The sequence below is a fragment of the Hetaerina americana genome, unplaced genomic scaffold (genome assembly GCF_022747635.1).
Source record: "Hetaerina americana unplaced genomic scaffold, ioHetAmer1.1.p SCAF_5, whole genome shotgun sequence".
NCBI lineage: Eukaryota > Metazoa > Arthropoda > Insecta > Odonata > Calopterygidae > Hetaerina > Hetaerina americana.
The window spans coordinates 7580578-7603530 of NW_027287095.1; the positions used below are offsets into that span (position 1 = coordinate 7580578).

General features: G+C 37.2%; 1 protein-coding gene across 3 annotated transcripts in view; it reads left to right on the forward strand.

Moving 5' to 3' along the window:
• The first annotated feature begins 188 nt into the window (after positions 1-188).
• Positions 189-22953, forward strand: part of LOC139693746 (ataxin-2-like protein) — a 45966-nt gene continuing 23201 nt past the window's right edge. For 2 of the 3 annotated variants that reach the window (XM_071592015.1, XM_071592017.1), the window contains exons 1-6: positions 189-465; positions 8924-9029; positions 10579-10786; positions 10968-11095; positions 15199-15344; positions 20865-21703. In XM_071592015.1, coding sequence (XP_071448116.1) covers positions 428-465; positions 8924-9029; positions 10579-10786; positions 10968-11095; positions 15199-15344; positions 20865-21703 — 1465 coding nt within the window. In that variant the 5' untranslated portion in view covers positions 189-427. The remainder of the gene's footprint in view (positions 466-8923; positions 9030-10578; positions 10787-10967; positions 11096-15198; positions 15345-20864; positions 21704-22953) is intronic. The other variant, XM_071592016.1, reaches the window with a different exon arrangement.

The window sequence follows — 22953 nt, forward strand, 5'->3', positions numbered from 1 at the left end:
ACCCGTCTGTAACTTATGTTTTTTTAAATTTTAGTGATAATAATCTGGTTTATGCTCATTCATGACAATTTATAGCAATTATTCGGAACCCACGGACAGATTTTTCAGCTGATATTTGACTTAATTAACATTTAATTCAATCGATTACGTCACCTAATGAACGTGTTCATGCGCTGCTATACCTGCCATTGAGGTAACGTAGCTCAGAGAATTGAATATCTGTTCATAAAATACTGGGTATCACTATTTATTTTAAATAAAAACTTTTCTTGCTGTGAGAAAAGTAAAGTACGTTTTAAAAGTCAGCAACCTCTTGGGTTGTTAGTGAAATCTTTTTCGTTGCCGAGTTGCAAGAAAAATAGCCAAAATTCCGGTCCCTACAAGAAAACGAGAAGGCGCCTACCCCGGCAGAAACGAGGAAGGCAAAATGAATAATAAACGGAAAAACCGTTCTAATACTACTAGGTAAGTGTGAATTACATTTATAAACTCTTAGACACAGTAAGGAGTGTTAATGGCTAGCAATAAATGGTGTTCTCACTGTACCCTTCCACGCTTGTTGTACACGTAATATTTGGAATTATCGCAGATTTGGCCTTGTGATAGTGGCTGCAGGTATTTCCCAAATATATCATGTTGGCCTCTTTCTTGCTAGCATTAATCCGAAATGATTTTTAATTGGGTTCAATCGTCTGACAAGTAAAGCATTGCGTCACAGAGTATACGATGTGGACTATTAAGTTTATTTGTTGTTGGCTTCATTCTTTTGTTTTAAATATTAACCTTTTTCCTCCCAATTGTGTACCCCTCGACAAATAAGGTTGATCTGGATTTGTGTTTCAATTCATGTAATCTAAACCTTTGAAACTCATTGCTCACGACGTCCATGTTAGTTGTAAATTTCTTAAGTGAGTCGTGTTGTGAGCATTATTCTAACTGAAGTTTTAAAGTCAATGTTGCATGTTGTCAGCAGTATGATAGCAAACGATTTATTACCACTCTCCTTGCTCATTCGTTAAATTACGCATCTGCAATTTCACTGAAAATCTTATACTTCTACTAAAGGCTTTTACATCCAAAAAGACCATTGTTTTTAAGTGTAACTGGAAATCCGTTAATTATCATTTGGAGATATTCGAGGTTGTAAAATGATGTTATGCTGATATTTATATGTTGGTTGAAGAGGGCTTATATCAGCGTATATTTATTAATGCCTTCATCAGTATAGTAGATTCTTTTTAAGTTTATTCGCTGTCGTCCTGAAGTTTTTGGAGGTTTGAAGGCGTTAAAATGTGCAATGAAATGTGTGATCAGGGACAAAAAATTTATCGATTAAGTAACCGAGCTCATTGTTGCCTGATTTTTCTCATAAGATTGAATATTGTTAACGGTCACATGTATTTTAATAATGCATGAACGCCACCTAAAACATAAATATTATAATAATGATAATATTGCTTGTATAAAATACAATGAACCTCGCCGAAACAATAAATACATGACAAACAAATAATAGTTTTATATGAACATAAGATTATAAACCTTAAAAGAGAAATTTTCGACTACCGATTTAAGGCTTTAGATGCTAGTCATGAGTTTATCACTGATATGAATTTGTGATGTACTCTATTATTAAAATTGTTACATTTAATGGAAATTTCTGTTACACGAGTGAGGCCAGGTTGTAAATATCTACCTCGGTGAGAATAGTAGAAATGTAAAACTAAATCTAGCATAGTAGGTAATGTATGTTGGTCATAGTTTGTTAAAGTCAATAAAAATTAATTTTACATGTGAGGGGCATTATTGTAGAGGGTACCAATTTGCTCTTTACAGTTGACACATCACACTTTCAAGTTATTTAAATCATTGAACCATTCGTTCCTCTCAATAATAGCTCTGGGTCAATAAAATAACCTGTAAAATGTAGTTTTATACTGTGCTCTTATGTCAACTTTGAATTTGTACACCCTTGGTGTCTGTAGTAGGCTGCTTTGTACATTGAGGAGAATTAGGCTACTCATACCAAATGTTTGTGTTCAATGTATTCTATTCAAGTTAAATATATTTTTCTATTAGTATTATTATCGAAAATAATGGATTTAGACAAATGTAGCTGTTAAACGGCTGCAGTATCAGTGGTTCAATTAAATAAATTATAAAGATGAAGGGTTGCATTGAGATTTTGCATTGGAGACAGAAGATTGCTGTCATGATTTCAGTTGTGGCAACATTATGCATGCCAAAGCATGCTGTGTGTTCTAATTGCATTAGAAAAACGGCTGAGTGCTGATTCATTGGACTATATGGTGGGAGTAGTCTTCTGGCAGATGATGTAGGGTCAGTATTGATACCTAACGTATTTTCAGCAAAATGCTTTTAACCTTTGTATCAATAAAAAGATTTCACTTAAACACAAGTTAAATACAAAAGCAATAAATATATCATAACAATTAAATCAAAATAACATTTGGGAAATATTTGAAACATTACTTTGTGAATTGCAGTGCTCAATTTTGAGTTCCAGAAATAATGTTTCAATTAAAAAAAATGTGAGTATCCATTATTATGTCATAAGACAAAGAAAGAAGGTGTATTCAATTCAGTATTCGACTTCTTTGTTTCAAAAAGGACCCCTTTATGCTGGCAATAAAATGTATAACCATTCACTGGCACGCATAAAAGATACCAACTCAAATCAGATGGTTAAATCAAGGTTAAATTTTTTTTAAATAAAAAATTGTTTTTATGATCTAAATGAATATTTATCGGCAAGGTATGACAAGCTGTAATTTTATTATAACCATTTCTCGATATGAAGGTATACATTTTTTTGTTTTTGAGTAACCTATCTTATATTTTATCAATGTAAGATAAAATACTAGTTAGTAAATAAATTTGAAGTTGATAATATGGAAATTTGTAATTCTTAGTTATTTCATATTAAGTAATTAATAGATAAAGCCTTTGCAGCTTAGTTGCATATCAGTTTTCTCATTGAGCAGTCATCGTTGGTTCTCTGGTGTCCGCATAGTTACTTAAAACTAGGTATTTTGTGAAGGCACTCTGCCAGCTGGTCAGAGCCTGATATATTGGACCATTAGCCATCTTATACATTTTTTCTCCTGGGAAGTAAATGAAGGATCCTTTGTCAAATCTGTCTAAAATCAGAATAATGTGTCAACAGACAGCAATAGAAATATAAAATACTCTGTCAAATAACCAATTAATGTTCAGGAAGAACAGAGGAATGAGGGAGGTAATGCTCTGCCTGAGGATATAAGCAGGAAAAATGGTGCATGTAATGATGCCTAATCAGATCCAAATACATTGGGAAAGAGTGTGTCTTGTTTCTTGGACAAAACTAAGGAATGGGCATCCAGAAAATGAGTGTTTGTACTGGTAGAAGAAAGTGGAATCTAGGGGACCTGTAGGCATCCCTGGACATTCAATGAAAATAGTACTTCGGCGATTTAAAATGAAATTCAACAAAAAGAAAACTAAAATATTAGTACTTATCCAAAATGATATAATTAAATATAGTATTTCAATTAGAAAATAGATTACAGCCATTGGGGTCTTTCACTATCTCAGGAAGAGCATAACATGGAATATCAGAATAAGCTTTTAAACAAAGGTGTTTTCTATTAAGAGGCTATTATTGTGTTGAAAGAATGTATGGTTATGAAAGAAAAAGGAATATGTGAAAGCATTCATGTGGAGTATGATACTATATATACCCGGGGGGCATGAACTATGAGAAAAGCAAACCAGAAATAAATATCTGAATCTTGTATTGGTGGTATTGACGAAGATAAACTGATAAGTGATGAAGTAATGAGAGCAAACAAATGAAAAGTTAATTTGGGGTGTTTTACTGGAAAGAAAATGAGAGGTAATTTGAGGCAGTGGTTTAATCAGGATATAACATGGGAAGATGAAGGCAATAATGCGTATTATATCAACCCTTTAAGAGGTGTGTTAATCAAATACTTATCGAGGCCAAAGGGAATGGGCATTAAAAAGGGAAGACAGTCTTTGGCATTAAATACTGAGGATGTTAATGAAAATTTCTAGTGTTCGATGTCTATCCCTTGCTGCCCATGTGGGAGAATTTAAAATTTACTTTAGAGATTGGAAGAACATACTCCATTACTTAAGTACACAATGAAAAATTAAGGATATATTCTATTGTTTCAGGCTTCACTTCGTGGAAGTAATTAATATCCATTACTAAAAAAGAAAGAAAGACTCGTACTTTTCCACAGATTTTATTATACGGTACAACGCGTTTCACCGACTTGCGGCATCATCAGGTACAGATTTGCAAAACAGACAGAGCAAGCATATATACCCTCAGGACAGAGTGGGGGCGGGGAGGGTTGGAAGGATTTGAGAGGGGTGGGGGCTCGCAGGTGCGTTGATGGATTGTTTTGACCATTTCCAGGCTAATTTCTCGGAGAGGAGTGGGGAGGGGTATGGGAATAATTGCTCATTACAAAGTGCCGTGTTGGGGTTCACCAAGTGCCTTCTAATCTCTAATTGCTCGAGAGCGTCCATTTTTAATCCTTTTGGGAGTGTGTGTAATATCTCTGGGACAAAGTCACTGCTGTGGTTGACTTCTAGTAAATGCTTGGCGAAGAGAGAGTTGTTATTCTGATTTTTGTGACACCTAGCGTGTTCCATGACTCGTAACTTGATATTCCTGCCGGTCTGACCGACATAAACGCTGTTGCAATCCTCGCATTTCAGTTTATAAATGCCTGATTTGAGAAGGCTATCCTGGGTGTCTTTTCCATTGGTATACACACACTCCCAAAAGGATTAAAAATGGACGCTCTCGAGCAATTAGAGATTAGAAGGCACTTGGTGAACCCCAACACGACACTTTGTAATGAGCAATTATTCCCATACCCCTCCCCACTCCTCTCCGAGAAATTAGCCTGGAAATGGTCAAAACAATCCATCAACGCACCTGCGAGCCCCCACCCCTCTCAAATCCTTCCAACCCTCCCCGCCCCCACTCTGTCCTGAGGGTATATATGCTTGCTCTGTCTGTTTTGCAAATTTGTACCTGATGTTGCCGCAAGTCGGTGAAACGCGTTGTACTGTATAATAAAATCTGTGGAAAAGTAAGTGTCTTTCTTTCTTTTTTAGTAATGGATAAAAATTAAGGAGTGTAATTAAGGCTGTTGTACTGTAAATTGGATGATAGATATATTGCCAATATTATTAAGGGGTATTAATACCAAAATAATCCATGTGCCTCTGAGGTTATGAAAAATTTTGGTGGTCATTCTGACACCGGGAATCTCTTTTTGTCAGAGATATTGTTTGATATGAAATGAGAGGCGTTGCGCCAAGTTGTTGGCATATATTCTTATTCTCTGAAATGAAGATGATGGTACACTTTTATGGAAATATCCTTGAGGGTTTGCATACCCAAACCTGCATACCAAAAATTTGAAATCATGGGCGCAACCCAAACCTGGTTTGGGTTGTGCCCATAATTTCAAATTTTGAGCTGGAGGACATATAAGTATGTATGCATGTATATTAAATATGCTCTGGTTTGTTGATCACAAGTGGCTATGGTGACGAGGAAAAGTATTAAATGAGTTGGATGAAAAAATGGCTTAGAAGTAATGTTTAAATTTATTCTAAGATTATATTTCAGCGCTGTGATCCAACCAAGTTATCATTTTAAACTCTTGCAACTCTAAACCCAACCATTTGACTCAAGGTGTGAGGCAAGCTATTAAAGATTTTTCTCCTATGGGTGTATAACCATGCATTGTGTTCTTTTGCTTGACATTATTTAATCATTGGCAACAATGTAATCTTCTGCAAAACTGCCCAATTTTTAGATATTTTTTCTCTCTCTGTGCAGTGGGCTTCAAGAGCCTTTGAATGGATGTGATGGTGCCACATTCTCAGCATTTCAGGAATTCATTCCTTATGTAACAGTTGTATTTACCATATTTTAATTGCCACATATATCTCATTTCCCTCAGTTCATTCCTCTTTAGGAACACACAACCTTTCTGAAGATTAGTATAGTTAAACTCTCGAAGGATGGAAAGTGTCATTTGACTCATATTTTGAATTTAACTTTTTTCTCTGTGTAAAACATTTAAAATTTATTTTGAACTTCTCTTATTCCAAATGATGATGGAATGAGTTCAGTACTTATTGTTGTGGAAACTTGCCCGTGTATTATCCGTTCCAGAATCTTCCTCATAAAGCAAAACACTCGTTAAGCAAAAAACATTTTCACGTATAAATAAATGTAAAATATGATAATTGGTTTTATGCCAAAAAAAATAATTTATATTCCAGGTTTAATCAAAGAAAATTAATTATATGCGAGGGTTATCTGAAAAGTTCTTGGTCTCACCCATGGATGGGGTCACTACTCGCATGATTTTTTATTTCGGTTATGTTGGCACAACTGTGAGTAGTTGCCCTGTAAAATTGCAAGCCATTCCATTCACCAGTTTGCAATAGGCATTCTTTTGGATCAGTTGTGGTGTGTGTTGTAATAAATGGAAAAATCAAGTATCTTGCTGTGATTAAATTCTTCATAAGAGTATGTTTAATGCTGGCCAAAATTCATATGAGGATTTCAAATGTGTATGGGGACTCTTCTTCAATTTCCACTGTGGAAAAATCGGCAGCCGAGTTTAAATAAGGCTGTGAAAGCCTCCAAGGTAATAAATGTGAAGGACATCTAAAATGTGGAACCACACCGGAAATCATCGAAAAAGTGCACAGTATGATTATGGAAGATGGGCGTACAAAGGTGCATTAAATTGCCAATACTGTAGAGATAGTGCAAAATGGGTGTTGCACATGATCTCTGTGGATCAAAAATGCATTCGGATGACACTTAACAAACAGTTCTTGGCACACTTCATGAAAAAAACGAGTGATTTTCCGCATTGATTTGTGGCAATGTATGAAATGTGGATATGCCATTACACACCAGAATTGAAACAATTATCCATACAGTGGGTAGAATCTGGTTCTTCAGCTCAGAAGGAGGCAATGATGGAGCTATCAGCAGGAAAATCATCAGATTTTTGGTATCAGTGTGGCATCAGTTTGGCATCAGTTTTTTGGTGTGCAAAAGAAATTCTGTTGATCTACTATCTTGAAAAAGGGTAAAGTAATAACTGAGGAATACTATTCCAATCTTCTGACACAACTAGATGCAAAAGTTCCTAAAAGCAAACTCTACTTGCAGAGAAAGAAAAGTTTTCCATCAGGATGATGAACTTGCCCCCAAAAGTGTCTTGGTGATGGGAAAATTGAGGAATCTGCACCGTGAAGTGCTGGAACATCAACCCTGGATCAAATCAATTCCCTGGATTTGGCTCCCTCAGACTCTCACCTCTTCCAAAAGCTCTAAAGATTCCTGGCAGGTTTTTAATCAAAAAGCGATTGTGGCTGCAGACGAGTACTTTACAGGACCTCCAGAAGAGCACTATAGGGATGGGATAATGGCACTGGAACACCACTTGATGAAAGTCATGAATGTGAAAGGCGATTATGTTGCAAAAGAAAACTTTTTTGAATACATAAATTGTCATTTTCATCTCACCCATGTGTACATTGTTTAGGATTGTGAATCATCTTCATCTTTTCCTCTATTGCCAAAAGAACCAACCTGGAATGAGAATTCGATTTGTAGAAAACAAAAGTGATTCAAAACTATTAGTTGATTATTTATGATATATTCCTAATTTTTTTTACTGGAAAGCTGTCAATGGAAATATGTTTTTGCCAATGCTTCTAATTTTGTAAAAATGCTATAAAGCATTATCATTCAATAAATTTGTAGTGTACTTAGATGCTGTCTTTATTAGAGTGCTGTCTCATGATTGATGCCTTCCTGTCATTCCTTCTTCCAAATTTTCCCCTTGTCTTACCCTCAGCATCTTCCTTACCATAAAGTATTAATTTGTTTAAAGCTTAGCTGTGCAGGACCACTGATAACATTAACAATGAATTTAAATCAACGCTTTGAAACTCCAAACCACTCAACCATGTATGAGTGTTAAGAGACCTCATGACAAATATTCTCTTCAGTTTAATTTCCAAGCTTCATAGAGGTATAAAGAGTCTGCTTTACGTGCTTAAAAATACATAATAATTACATGTTCATCCACTTCAAAGGGATTTTGTATGTCTCTCAGCATTATTTGCTCCAAAGTAAGCCTCTCATTATCATAAATATGAAGAGTAAGTGGTTACTGTTTAAATGTCACCTTCTGGTAGCAAGCAAACAACTTTTATGGCATTTCAAAGCTTTTACCATTGTGGGTAAAAGCTTGATGGAGCAAATGGGATGATTTTGATCCTGGCTTACTTAATCAAGGTGTGATGACTATAAAGCCTATGGTCAAATAATGTTACATTTACAATTAAAATGATCTTCATCAAGTTCTTAAGATGTCAGTTGATGGAAACAATATGATATGGCACAAGAATAGGGACTGGGCTCTCTCTCTGGCTAGTGTGTGACCTTCGAATGCTAGTTACAGATGAGCAGTACTCTCACAAATCAAGCCAGTTTTAAGGTTGAAGACTAGTTCTATTGTAATGTGAAGAATTTTAGCATTATTGGCAACTCCTCATGTAATTGCAACTAAGTGATGGGTTACATTTAAATAGTTGATAAGTTTCTATTTCGTAAGCTAATAGAAGATGTTAGGTCATGAATTCTGGTATAGGTATGTGTAATCACGTATGCTCATTTTTAAGCAAGCCCTTCTCACAATCTCTCAGAGGTGTCTGCTGTGAGTATAAGATGGTGGGTAATGCAAAGGGTAGGATGATGATGGTAATGCAAAGAGATTCAAACTGATGGGGCTTTCATGTTATGCTTTAGTAAAATAAGAACTACCTCTTCTCTTTTCAGGTCTCCTCGGACAAGGGGTCCTGAACGGAATGTTGTGGCTGAAGGAATTTACAACAATGCTCATTTTATGCATGCCATTACTTCACATGTGGGCAACACAGTGCAGGTATGTGCATTGATTTCAGTTATGACTTAGGATTCTTGTGTGCAGTGGAATCTTGATGTAATGGTTCACTGTCCCAACAAAATTATTCTCTATATTGTTCTCTCATTAACACCTTGAATCTATATTATGTACTTTTTTAAATTGGTGATTTAAGAATAGCACATTAGCTTATTCCTATTACTGTTTGGGATATTGTAGCTGTAAACTTTTGAATTTGATGCCATAGTTTTTAGGAAAGCCAATAGAAAATTATTAATAATAATTTATTCTACATTTATATGACTTTATGGGGGACATAATACTGACCACTGTTTTGAACACCCTCCTTCGTTGAGTGAAGTGGCCAATAGGTCACTTTTTCCCTTATAAACTTAATAGTCAATCTTCCAGCATGCCAAACCAACAAATGAAGTACAAAATTATAGTTAACAAAAGGGATATACTTAACTTTACAATAATCCCTTTGCATGAATGTTTAAAAAAAACTTCCACCTGCCTTTTTCTGCAATTTAAAACAATCAAGAAAGTCATAAGAAAAATGAAAGTTACGCAGAGAAAACATCCTGCAATGGGTGCCAAAAAACTGATTAGCTCTTCATTAGGACGTAAAAAATCTAAAACAGGTGAAAGTGGAAAAAAAATACTGCACCAACCCCACAACATGTACCAAAACTTTAAAATAGTCTACTTAGCTGATTCTAAATATTACTCCAGTTTGGGAAAAATTGTTTCGCAAAGAGCCTATGTTGTTTCGATTGATTGCCGAAGGCATTCCACGTTGAAGCACATATGGTAGTAGTAGTAGTTTTTAGGGGAGGCGACCGACAGCTAAGGTCATTTGCGCCATAGGGGATGGACAGGAAAGGATGAAGGGTGGAGGGAAACCCGGCGTCGGCATTAGCCTACTCTTTACGAAAGGCGCCAAGGGGTCCGCAGTTTAACGTCCCATCCGACGGACGGCTTGAAGCACATATTCATTTAACAAAAACATGCTGAGGTAGTATTGGGTATTGGCAAATTCATTGGCTACAATATGTCATTTTAGATATTTAAATTATTTTAAAATGTGGGTGGCAAATGTTTCATATGTTAAACCAAAGGCATCCGACTCATTTGTGATTGTGAGGATTGGGTAGCCGACAAATGTGGCTGGTTTGAGGGGGCAGAGAAAAAACTGCACCCTAGTTACCCTGAGCACACCCAAGTTATCCTGAACATTGTTAAAGCCTGCGTGAGCCTTATTTAAAGGAAGCTGAATGATATCGCATTAGACTAGTGTACAGCCTGCAACCAAGCTGGGTTATAGGCGAGTGGTGTGCCCTTAGTCCAACTCCTTGGCTGCCAGTTGAGCACCTGTCCTGAACCATAAAAATTGACAATTATTGAAATTGAAAATAAGAAAATTGCAATGGGAAGTTTTTAGAGGGTCACTTTTTTTCTCTTCAAAGTGGAAAACTATCTCTCAAGCATTTCTTTTTATCAATTAGAAAGTAGAAACTTTAATGGGTGTGAATTTAGCTAACTGTGCAAAAAATGATACTTTTTGCAGGTGCACACACAAAATGGATCAACGTTTGAGGGAGTGTTCCGAACGTTTTCAAGTTCTTTTGACATAGTCATCGAGATGGTGCATCGGGTGGATCCATCGAAACCTACTCAGGTGGACATCAACACTGTGGTGGAAAAGTTGATCTTCAAGCCACAAGATGTCATATCAATCCATGCTCCTAATGTGGATCTGGATTATGCAACCAGAGGTGTTTAATTCATTTAACTTTTATTTAATGTTTATTGATATGGAAGTGCATGATCGCATTTTTTGGATCTGTGATTTCCCTTGTGGCATGCACACTTTGTATGTCTCTCTTTTGAAAGTATATAGAGTTTGTTTCAATTTTCCTTGCACTAGAAAATATGATGTATGCTTTATTCCCATAGACACATTCCAGACGGATACTGCCATCAGCAGTAAGTTCAATGGTCAACTAGGGGGTGAGCGGGAGCTGGAGCCATGGGAAGGACCCCCTTGCAACGGTGACGACTTGGACTTGGAGACCGGGAGCTCGGTGAGTAACATGCCCTCCGTCTCTGCCCCCAGCATTCTCCTCTCTCCTCCATCGTCCTGTTCCTCCTCCTCTCCATTCGCCTCCTGTTCCTCAAGTAGAGAAATGCCGAGGGCAATTAAATGCACAATGTCATGCTTTCTGCTTATTAAAGTGTATTAAGACCGCAGTAAAACCTTGTTATATCAATCCTACTTGATTGGAAATATTATTTAATTTGAAATCTAGAGTTGTCAGCTGCCCAGAAAATTGGATGTTTAATTCTTTTCAGATCAGAAACATTGAAATGGAGTCAAACTTAGTGTTTGCATTATCATAATTGATGGTTTCCCGAAATTGAGAACATTTGTATCATTTCCCATAAAATTTCTTATTTTCCCAACGTATAAGGACCCCTTTGGTGTCTTTCAGGCTAATGCCAATGCTGGGTTTCCCTCCACCCTTCTTCCTTTCCCCATCCATCCATAATGGCACAAATAACCTCAGCTGTTGGTCGCCTCCCCTAAAACTACAATAATTAAAAAAATGTCACATTCCAAGACAGTTACTCATATACTACCTTGATCAAAAATTTCCCGGAATTTATTCAGAAAATTAAAAATACAAGTTTATTCATCTAAATCTATATTGTCCCCTTCAAAGTAATCCCCATCGACTGCAACACACTTATGCCAGCGCTTGATTCAATCCTCGAAACATTTTTTATATTCGGTTTTCGGTATGTCCATCAGTGCTTCCTGCGATTTTTCCATTACTTCCTCTCGGCTGCTAAAACGCGTTCCCCGTAATGGTTTTTTAACTCGATTGAACAGAAAGAAGTCACAGGGAGCCAAATCAGGTGAATTCGGTGGCTGTTGGATGGTATTTGTTGCATTTTTCGTCAAAAAATTACGAATAATGATAGCACTGTGCGACGGTGCGTTATCATGGTGCAAAATCCACGAGTTTTCTGCCCACATTTCTGGTCTCTTTCGGCGAATTGCTTCACGCAAACGTCTCATAACGCCCAAATAATACTCTTTGTTTACTGTCTGGCCTTCTGGCAAAAATTCATGATGCACTACACCGTTGTAATCCATGAAAACCGTCAGCATTGCCTTCTTTTTTGACTGAAAACGACGTGGTTTTTTTGGTCTCAGCTCATTTGGTGAACGCCATTCATTTGCCTGATGTCTGGATTGCGTGTCGTACTCATAAACCCACGTCTCGTCTCCAGTAATGATCCTTTTGATGAATGTGGGATCGGATTCAGCCTCGCAAATCATGTCTTTTGCGACGTCAACACGGTCTCTTTTTTGCATGAAATTGAGGTCTTTTGGCACCAACTTTGCTGCTACACGACGGAAACCCAAATCATTAACCACAATGTCTTGGGCGGATCCATAGGCAATGTTCAAGTCCTCCGCTATTTCTCTGATGGTTGATTTGCGGTTATTGACCAACATTTCTTTTACTTTATCAATTTTTTCACCGACTTTCGATGTCGATGGTCTGCCACTGCGTTCATCATCTTCGATTGACTCACGACCACTTCTGAACCGCTCGTGCCACTGGTAAACGACCGTTTTTTTTAGAGAATCGTTGCCGAAACACTTTTCTAACATTTCCAACGTCCGTGCGCCACTAAATCCGTTTTTTACGCAAAATTTAATACAAGTTCGTTGTTGCAAATTTAAATCCATTTCTGAAATTGTAAAAAATCGCCAACACACACAGAGATAGATGTACTCTTGGCTACGTAACTTTTGCAAATGTCAAGTTATGACACTAAGATTTAAAGGGAATATCAACAACAGATGTACCAATTTAACAAAAAAAACAGAACTCAAATCGAAACGATGGGAGCGCCACACGGTGGTTATTCCGGGAACTTTTTGATCAAGGTAGTATATCAATCTTTATAAAAAACTTTGTTGGCTTAGTTTTGTACATATCTACTTAAAAAATGAGGGAGAGAGAAAGAGCAGTATTTTGAATGCTTTAATGGACAAATTTAAGTATGGTGGGGTACTACAGAGCACTATTAGTGATGAAAATTTGAACTGCTTGGAACTTATCTCAGTCTGCTAGGAAAATATTTATGCCATGAAATGAATATTTTGTGTTGCTAGGAGTTGGTTGCATAACTTATACTTTGTAAGAACATCTGCCGGAGACTTCATTTTGCACATAAGTTGAAGTTATAGGTTGGAAAATGACTTATGACACAAACATGATGTTTCATGAAAAGTGCACGAACTGATGACTTACACCTGGGATCATTTGCACTAACTTGACCCAATAGTTATAACAGTGACAGGCTCCTGAATAATAAAAAGTATTGAAACTTACTTTATCCCATCAAAACTACACCAAATCAAAAAAAGTTAGGCAACTGTTTGTAGTTTCTGTAAATAAGATTGCCATTGTTTTGAACATCCATGGGAGAACATTCTTCTGATATCTTCTAATTGTGTGATAGTGTTGGTGAATTCCATTATTAAGTCCATTTTTATACTAAACTCATGCAATTACGGATGTCAAATTGAAAATTTGAAAAGATTTTAACTTATAATTTGATTTATCTGGATTTAAATATCATAATGCTGATTCTAAGGGTAAGTTAAGGTTTTTAGGGATTTCAGCTGTATTCCTTTTTATAAAATAGATCACCTAATTCAAAGCATCATTAAATACCTTCAATAAATTCCAACTCATTCCAATTTGCAATAAAATCATGTGTGTCTTTGTGATATGTTTGCTCTAGTTGTAGGTAGAGATGGTTTTGTGAGGTTTGTAAATGGAGCAGTGGGTAAAAGTATGGGTAAAAAGTGGGAAAACATGGCCAGCACTCGGGAAATGTGGAGGAGAGAGACTGAGGAAGGGATAACCATATTCTTTTGGATGTTATTTCTCACAGTACATTGAATGGCCATCATTCATGTAATGATTTGGGGATAACTTAGGTGGAGAGAAAGGAAATTTATGGAAAGGGAGACAATCATTAGGAAAAAGGGCTGAGAGAAATGAAGTGTTTCTTCACTCATACCTTCCCCCCCTGGTTACAGAAACTCACAAGTGACTAAACAAATCAACTGATTTGAAGTTAGGTTAATTCCTTTGGCTAATAATAAGAAACGTAGAAGGGTCCAAGAACATTTTGTTGGCTGTTGACCATTAATGGGGAGAGTTAATGGCTTGACAGTGAGGAGAGGCCAATACTGAAGCACTGTTCAATGTCAAATGGTGTTAAGACAAATGAGATCAAACAGTGCTTCAGTACTGACATCTTCTCACTGTCAAGCCCTTAATTCTCCCCATTAAAAGTCACCGGGTGACTGAAATAACGTTATAGCCTTCTTAGTTTATATTTAATGGCTATAGAAATCAACCGGACTTCACATTCACAGCTAATAGCTCATATGCCTTCAAATCAGCTGATGATGGCCTAACTCCCCAAATTGGACTGACTTTCATGTCCAAGCACCTCCCTTATCATGTGTGCAAATGACAGTGAACCGTCACCTGTTGTAGTTGGAATGGTGGAATATAAAAAGAAACACAACACCAGCAAACTTGTCATTTTATTCTTTTTGTCCAAACCAAAATGGTCTCGTTTCCCTTTAAGCTCGTATGGTGACCAAGAATAAAAAATGTCACCAGCCAAGTGAAATGATTCCAAGCTGTCCAAATTTTAATTTTTGAATTGAATTTTTGGTGTTAAGAGTGGCAACATGATAGTAATAAGGCAATATTTCAATTCAACATAATGCCTGCCTATATTTACCATGCTTTCTTGATAAATGGTTTTCTAAGTGGACCTTCAATGCATGATGATATTAGTTTATTGTAGTTTACCGCAAAACGCACCACTGTAAAGTGGGTATACTATGTGTTTTGTTAAGTGGAAAAAGTATGAGCATGGCATGTTCTTTGTGTGGCATTGCAAAGACCATGATTCATCTATAATCCCTTCATTGAACTTTTAATTAACATCAATCTGATGCATTGTTCTCTCCCCTTGCATGTGCTCGCGTGACACCATTCGGCTTGCTTGTATCTCAACTCCGGGAATACAATGTTCTCCCTTGAAATGGCTGGCACCTGTCTTTGGGGCACACTGGAAGCAGTTGGAAGATGGTTACCAGAATGGATGGGATGTTAATGACATGTTTAGAAAGAATGAGCAGGTGTATGGTGTGCAGTCAACCTTTGATCACACGCTGGCTGGATACACACTTCAGCTGCAGAAAAGGGACACAAAGGATTACAAGTAAGAAACAATGCCTTGGGCTCTTGTATGGTTAGCCGCCCATTTTGGCTTCAACATAGCATTATTGGGTGTGGTTTGAGCATATGTTCCCTGCTCCTTAGAGTATTATTGTTAGCGCGGGTGCCAAATTGTTACACTATTTATCAGACCACTTTTTCTCAATACAGTAGAGCCTCAAAATTATGTTTTTGAAGGGTCCAGTGAAAATTAATATAAAATTATCACAGAGAGTCATAATATAGAAGCCAGTATTTCTAATTACTGCTTGGAGAGTTCTCTTTCTGTTGTGCTATGATTTGAAATGTGTGTTTTCATTCTTTCAGCCAGCTGCCAACATTTGAGTCTACTTCTTGCAGAATTCCTTGCTATACTCCTTATGTCTTATAAAAGCCTTCCAGCCCCTTTAAAGCAACTTAACTAAACTTTACATAAAATCAAATAAAATGGCACTTATATTAAGCCGATTATGATATCTTTCTGGATATGAAAGTTATCTGCTTAAGCAGGTTTGGCTACGGATGCGAGGAGGATACACCATTTTTACATGGCCCTATGCCAGCGCAATTCTTATTAAAGAATGAAATTCCATTGACACATGTGTTATTTTTATATTTTTTTCTTCTTTTTCCTTATTATATACTTTTCAGTTTTTGAAATTGCCTCTTACAAAGTCTAATGCAACTAAGAATATCCTTTGTCCAGACTAAAATTGGTCAAAATTTTCAATTAGTTATGATTTCCCTTTAGTTGTCCCATTGTCTCATTCCCTGCCTGTATTGCCTTGATCATTTTCAACCATTATTTCACAGGTCTTTGTCCTAAGTCCACTCTGTCAGCACAGCACTTCACATCATCTCCTGAAGCTCTTTAAAGAGCTAGTAACAATACCAGAAGAGTAATTTTAATTAAATATAGTTGCATTTGGAGATACATATATCTAGAGGGGTATCGTAATATTTTATCTTACCGGTTTTTGATTCCTGCTTTCCCATAAATCAGATTTTTAATTTTAATCAAGACTTTTCAAAGTCTGATTTCATCATTGATAATTTTACTCCTATGAAAGACATTAATCCAATGAACAGCATCCAGCACTGATTTTTGTAGAAATATCTTACAATATTAGCTACTGCCAGAAGTAAATCTCATCGCATGTTGGTCATTCAATAAGTCCATAGGGAAAAATAGAAAAACAAATTATAATGATAGATTTTTTTATTTTTCATCGTAGTCTCATTTTAACTCGATACATTTTCCCAGCATTTCTCCAACTTTCCATCTGCAAAAAGTAGGAATTGGGAACACTCCAAAATTAGGCATTTGTTGGCAAACAAACTTTAATTCCATACTTTTCATCATCAAAACTGCACAGGTGCATTGTCTTGATGGAAGAGTATATTTTTTTGTCAAATAAGCCAATTTTTTTCTTGATGTCTTTTAACTAGTTAAATAACGACTTATAATACTCTCCATTATCATTTGTCCTTTTGGCCAGTAATTGTAGCTTAATTAAATGCTTTTATGACTGTTTCCTGTAAGATAAATATGGAATCATTGAATGTGAAACTAGCACATCCATGCTAAAAATCAATGTGTTCCATATCGAATGTGTTCAAATCAATGTCCAAAAATCAATCAATCACAAAAAAAATGAATATTCAGAAAAACCTTGATGACTTTCTTCTGTTAGGTTAAATGATTTGGATGGAATTGCTTGTAAGGATATTCCTGTTTTATCCCCAGGTTTAGTAATTTTTAATTTTTCTTTGGACAGTACCTTTCCAATCCTCCACAATGCCATATCGACGATTTTCAACTCTCTAGAGATGATATTCCACACAATGTTATACCTAGGTTTAAAACTATGCGGCCATTCATTAGAGACTTTAAAAGTTTGTTGCACCTTCATACAAGATGATATATTGATCTTGTTTATATAAACCACTCCAAAATTAGTTGTTTGAACTTCGTATGTCTGCTGGCCAGGGTTTTTCAAAACATAAACTGAAACCTTAATATTTGTCTAGAGCAGGGTTTAAAATGTTGGTGATTGTGCTCATGGTTAGCTTGTGCTTTCTTGAAATTTTCATGTTAAGGAACAATTGCAAATGGTTTATAATTTAAGAATGTTTTGAAATCATGCGTTAATATTTAAGAACTTACCTTTTCCAAATTATTCCCGTGTCCTCCTGAATTGCTTCATACACTTGATTTTGGCACACTTAATACCATTCTTCTTTCTGCTCTTCTGACAATATTTAAACACTGAATAAGTTTAATAACTATCTCCTTTCGAGTTGCGATGTTAAGCAGCATGTTGGGTTTCAGGAAACCCTTGAAAAACCTCATACGACCATTGTGTTAGCAGCAAGCACGAGAATGAGCTGATCAGCCCACAACTTTTAATGGCATTTATACCTGATCGTAAAAGAAAATCAATGTCAACTCAACTAACCTTCTATTAATGCATATTTTGTGGGTGGGAATTATGTGCCTTTCTGGCTAATGGTGTGAAATACCCTCTCACAAATGTGGATGAACTCAAGGGGAAATCCAGGAGAGGATGCTCATTTGTTGAAATGAATAGATGGATTTTGTCATATGATTCCACTGAACTATGGTAATTGAATGAGGAAATCTTTTCTGTTTTCGACAGTTCTCCATTTTGCATGGGGTAAGAATGCATAACATTGTAATTTAAATTATTATTTTGAAACCAATCGGGACCACAAAAATATGTTAATTTGATATAAGTAACATGCACCTGTGTTCCACAGAAACAACTCTCTAGTGAGGATTTTATAAAGTGAACCCAATGATTTATGATATTTCGTTCCAGGCAATCTATTTTGTTTTATATCTTGTTAAATTGTATCCTGTAAAAGTGTTTACAGATGATAATAAACTTAAAAGTAAGGCATTTCTTTGGTGATAAAGTATATGATTTTTAATGCATACTTAATAATTGAACAAGAATCAAGACTCATTTTTGACTGATTATGGTTGATCTAGTTTTGCTACACTTGGGATCTTATCAGCCATCATGTTAATCTGGAGTTATATTTCTAAATTTTCTTTTGTTTTAACTAAATTGGCAGTAAAGATTCACCGCTTGTGCATGAACCATCTGCACATTTTGAAGTATTTAGGATGCTTTTTTGTTCCAGGTTAAGCTTTTTAATATAGTTTTATTGGTATTTTGATGTGCTAGTATCCATATTTGATATGCTATGGTATATCTTTCTCCTAAATTATGATAAACCATTATTTACACTTCTTTATAGAAATTGAAATTTTTGGAATTAAAAAGATATGCGGTAACTAATGATAATCCATGTGCACTGCAGATTATTCATTCATCGCTAATCGGTGTTATGCATTGGCAGTAGTGGTTGAGTGGAGAGGAGTAGAATGGTTTGTTTACCTGCGCACAAAAAGGGCCATTTGTAATTGGATAGCCCTCAGTGGAAGGGAAACAAAGTTTCTGGTGTCATTTCTATGTTCTTTATTGGGGATGTTGTGTAGTGCTGCTCCACCACCTCCATCAGCCAGCCCCAAAATGAGGAGTCCTTCCCCTTGCGCAATGGTTGCTGGAAATCTGGTAAAGTGACTCCTCCCCAAGTATGGGAAGTGACTTCTTCTCATCCTATATTTGCATCAGTATATAATGCATTCATTTTTTCACTGGATGTTGAAAACAGTATATATACCAAAGAAACTGCGGGAGATGCCACAACAGTAACTTTTAACGGAGTCATCCGCTAATGTGCATTTCAATGCAACAATTTCAGAGTGTAAAAATCATTCGCCTTGACTGGGAATCGAACCCAGATCCCTCAATATCCGGTCGAGTGCTTTAGCCACTTAAGCTCTTGATACTCTAATGCAGACAGATTTATTGGGTCATTGATTTTGAGAGTAGTTTACGCTATATTTATGGAAATCAAAGTCAGGAAATGAGTAGCTCTGTGGATAAAAGAGAAATTCAATGATATTAGTTGTTTAGACAAATGTGAATTAAAAAAATGGCCAAAGAATTTGGGATTAATCCACAAACAGTTCTTGACATTAATAAACAAATGAAACTTCTTGGGTTCACTCGTAATTGTGACAATAATCATGGAAAGTATGTCTATGAAGAAATTGACCTTCAAAAATGTTGGCACTGTACTGTTCAATTGGTTCAACCAAAAGCAAGTCAAAGGTTCTCCTTTTTAAGGTTTTTTCAGTGTTTAGATGAATTAGCCTGGTTTATGACTTTTCATCTCATTGGCATCCTGCTACGTATTGCTTACTCTGCTGCAGACTTCAGCCTAGCCTGGGATTCAGAGATTGCTCACATCCATGAAAGAACACTACAGGCAAGAACTGCTTGAAAGGTGTATTACAGAGGATGAAAACCTTTCAGGTTTTTGGAAGAGAATGCCACTTGTGGATGTTGTATTTAGTACTTCAAAGGTGTGTGAAATGGTGCAGGGAGTAACTAGGTATAAATGTTGAAATAACAGCCTGATTATATATGAATTGGGAAAACGTTTTTCATGGACTCAAGAACATCGGTGAAAGTACAGATGCGATTCATATTGGTCAAATGGATGTGGGTGCACAACTCTCCTTCCAGTTTGGTGTCTCTGGCATTTGGATTTGAAAATGTGGAGAAAGAGGGAATCTGAGAGTGGTTGCTCTTTGTGGACTCTCAAGATTTGGGATTTGAATTTCTCACTGATGAACAGATAGCAAAGATTTCCCTGTGTGATAGGCAGCAAAGAAAGTGAGAGAGTGGGAGAAGATAGACAGCCAGCTATGTGAGTTACTGAACTGCTGTCATCTGTGTTGATATTCCATTGGACCATATGATGCAGAATCCCAATGAAAATTTGGTCGTAGTTTATATCTCACTATGATTGACCATGAAATCCCTTAAAAATTAATATTCCCACTTGGCCGAAAACAGAGGAATATGGGCAAACATTGACTTGTGAAGGATATATTTGCGTTTTTTGTAAATGAACTACTTTACCAAAAGGGCGAATTGTTTGCAACCTTTCAGTGTTTTTAGGTTTATCACTTGAAGCTGATGTTCTTAGACCTAACTTTTACATTTTTTATGTGAAACGTGTTAATATTGTGAAGAAATTTTGGGTGCTGTGCTGATTTCCCCTATAAACTTGAGGCTGTAGGGTTTTTAGTTATTACTTCCAAAATTTCACAGCATATAAGATGCCCTAATATAACATCTATGAAATACTTTTTATTTGAATAATATCCTCTTATTAGTTCTAAAAGTGCATACAATCAAATAAAGGTTAAAAGGGTTTAATATTATTCCAGTGATGAGGGAAAACTGGGCAATAGGCTCCTGTCCTCAAAAAGTGAAGGCTCTCCCCGTGGTAGCATTATCAAATAAGTGGCTGCCAATACGTGCTGCCTCCAACTTGAGGATAATTTCCAATAGCACCCACACTATCTCCCTCTGTCATCTTTGTCATACCTCTCACCATACTCCACGTCTGCCCCCAGGGATGCAGAGGCTAAGGCAGCAAAGATAGCAAGCGAGATAGAAAGCAGCCCAGTGTATAAGGCACGCATAGAGATGGAGAATGGAGATGAGGAGGAGCGCTTTGCGGCTGTGGCTCGCCCCCCAGCGGTCTCATCCTCGGTGGATGCAGCAGGCAGTGGGGGCAGCTGCTGCCCCCCCGGGGGAGGGGGTGAGGGAGGGAAGTATGTGCCCCCTGCCAAGCGGAAAAACCCACAGAGTGGGAAGCTGATGCGCTCGACACCCCCACCCCCCCATGGCTCCCATGGTGGGCCCCCGCCTGGGGGGCAACCACCACCAACCCCAGGGGCCAGCAGCAGTGCCCCCCCTGCTGCCACGCCCCCTTCTTCGTCACATCACTCAGGACCCCCACCTCCCCACCACCACCCACACCACCATCATCACCACAACAACCCCTCACAGCCCCCACCAACCGCGGCACCCCCTGCCCCCACCAACTCTCCCAAGCCACATCCACCTGCCTCCTATGCCCCTAACAGTGGACCCTCCACTCCTGGTGCCATTTACAATTCCCCTCCTCAGCAAGGGGGCATTGTGTCGGCCCCTCCTGTACCCTTTGGTGCTGGGACACAAAACACGATGGTGATAGTTGGACAGCAGGCATCCCAGGTGCCTCCCCTGATGCAGGGCTCGAGTCCTTGCCTGCCAAGTGGGGGCGTGGTGGTGGCAACCAGTGCTCCAGCATCGGCTTACCCAGTGGTTGGCCCACCTCCTATCCAGGCAGCACCACCAGCTCCTCTTGCACCCAAAGTGAATGGTTTGGATGGCAAAGGGCACAAAGCTAACCCACCTCCTCGGACTCGTGAGTATAAATGCATTGGATGCATGCACAGAGTGTATGTATGCTAACAAGTTCCTTTTTATGCATGAATACACATAGAAAGAAGCATGGTGGAAGATGCAGTATGAGAAATTGGAAAGTTTTTGAAGGAAGGCTGAAATCTTTGTTCTGTATAGGTTGGTGAAACCAATGTCAGGAAATAAGAAGGAAAAATATGTGTTAACAATAAAATGTAAGTTGGGAAAATTATTATTTGAACCTGGAAAAATTCAAAAGTGATGGGGTGGGTATATAGAGGAGCTGTACGGTAAAGACATTAGGTCAGCAAGCTTAGATATAGATAGAGAATGTGAAGTAGATGAGTATAGCTTAGGTCAAGGCATACTTGATGGCAAGATAGAAAGGGCTTAAGGGAATTGGTGAAATGAAGGTTTGAGGGTACTTAACATTCCAGCAGAATCACTTAAGGATTTAGGAGAACTTTGGATGAAGAGATTTTGAAGTCCAATTTGTAGTATTTATGTGGGAGGAAAATAGCTGGAAGATTTTGTCTGATCAGTGTTAGTTCCTCTTCCAGAAGAAGGAAAGGCAACCAGACCAGTGGAGGTCAAAAAACAATTAGTTTGATTTTGCATGCAGCTAAAGTAATATTTAGGTTTATCTGATAGAGGAATTAGGTCAGAGTTAATGATTACTAATGGAATGATCAGAAAAGAGTAACATAGAGAAGAATAAATTGGGTGGAAATTGCTACTGGTGAACATAGGGATGTTGAATATTTTATCCAATTGCTTGAAGAGAGAGGTTAGCTGCTCCAACAAATTTTAATGCCAATGAAATGGCTTGGTTTTGGAAAACATTTTTAGAAGTAGTGTGTTGTGTCTCAAAAGTTTACATATTTGCATAATTTTACTTACGAAGTTATTTCAGTAAGTAGTCATGCATTTCCACGAAATATATTGCTGGATTAAATTCAAAAGTTTGATTTTCAAGATCCTAGCTCATTAACTTAATTTTATTAGCTTTTCATAAAGCACATTTTCAAAGTTTTGACGTTCCAAGAACACAATGGTCATGCTTTACAAGGGTTTACTCTACTTGTCGAATTAATTATTATCTGAAGTTTAGTAGAACATAGAGAAGACCACTGAGAATTTCAGCAAAACTGCTGGATCTAAGTTCTTGAAGTCTCTCCAGTATTCTCCAGCCTCAGTTGTGATTTTTAATTTCCTGTTAAGTCACACTCTGGAAAAACTAATCATCAAATGTCC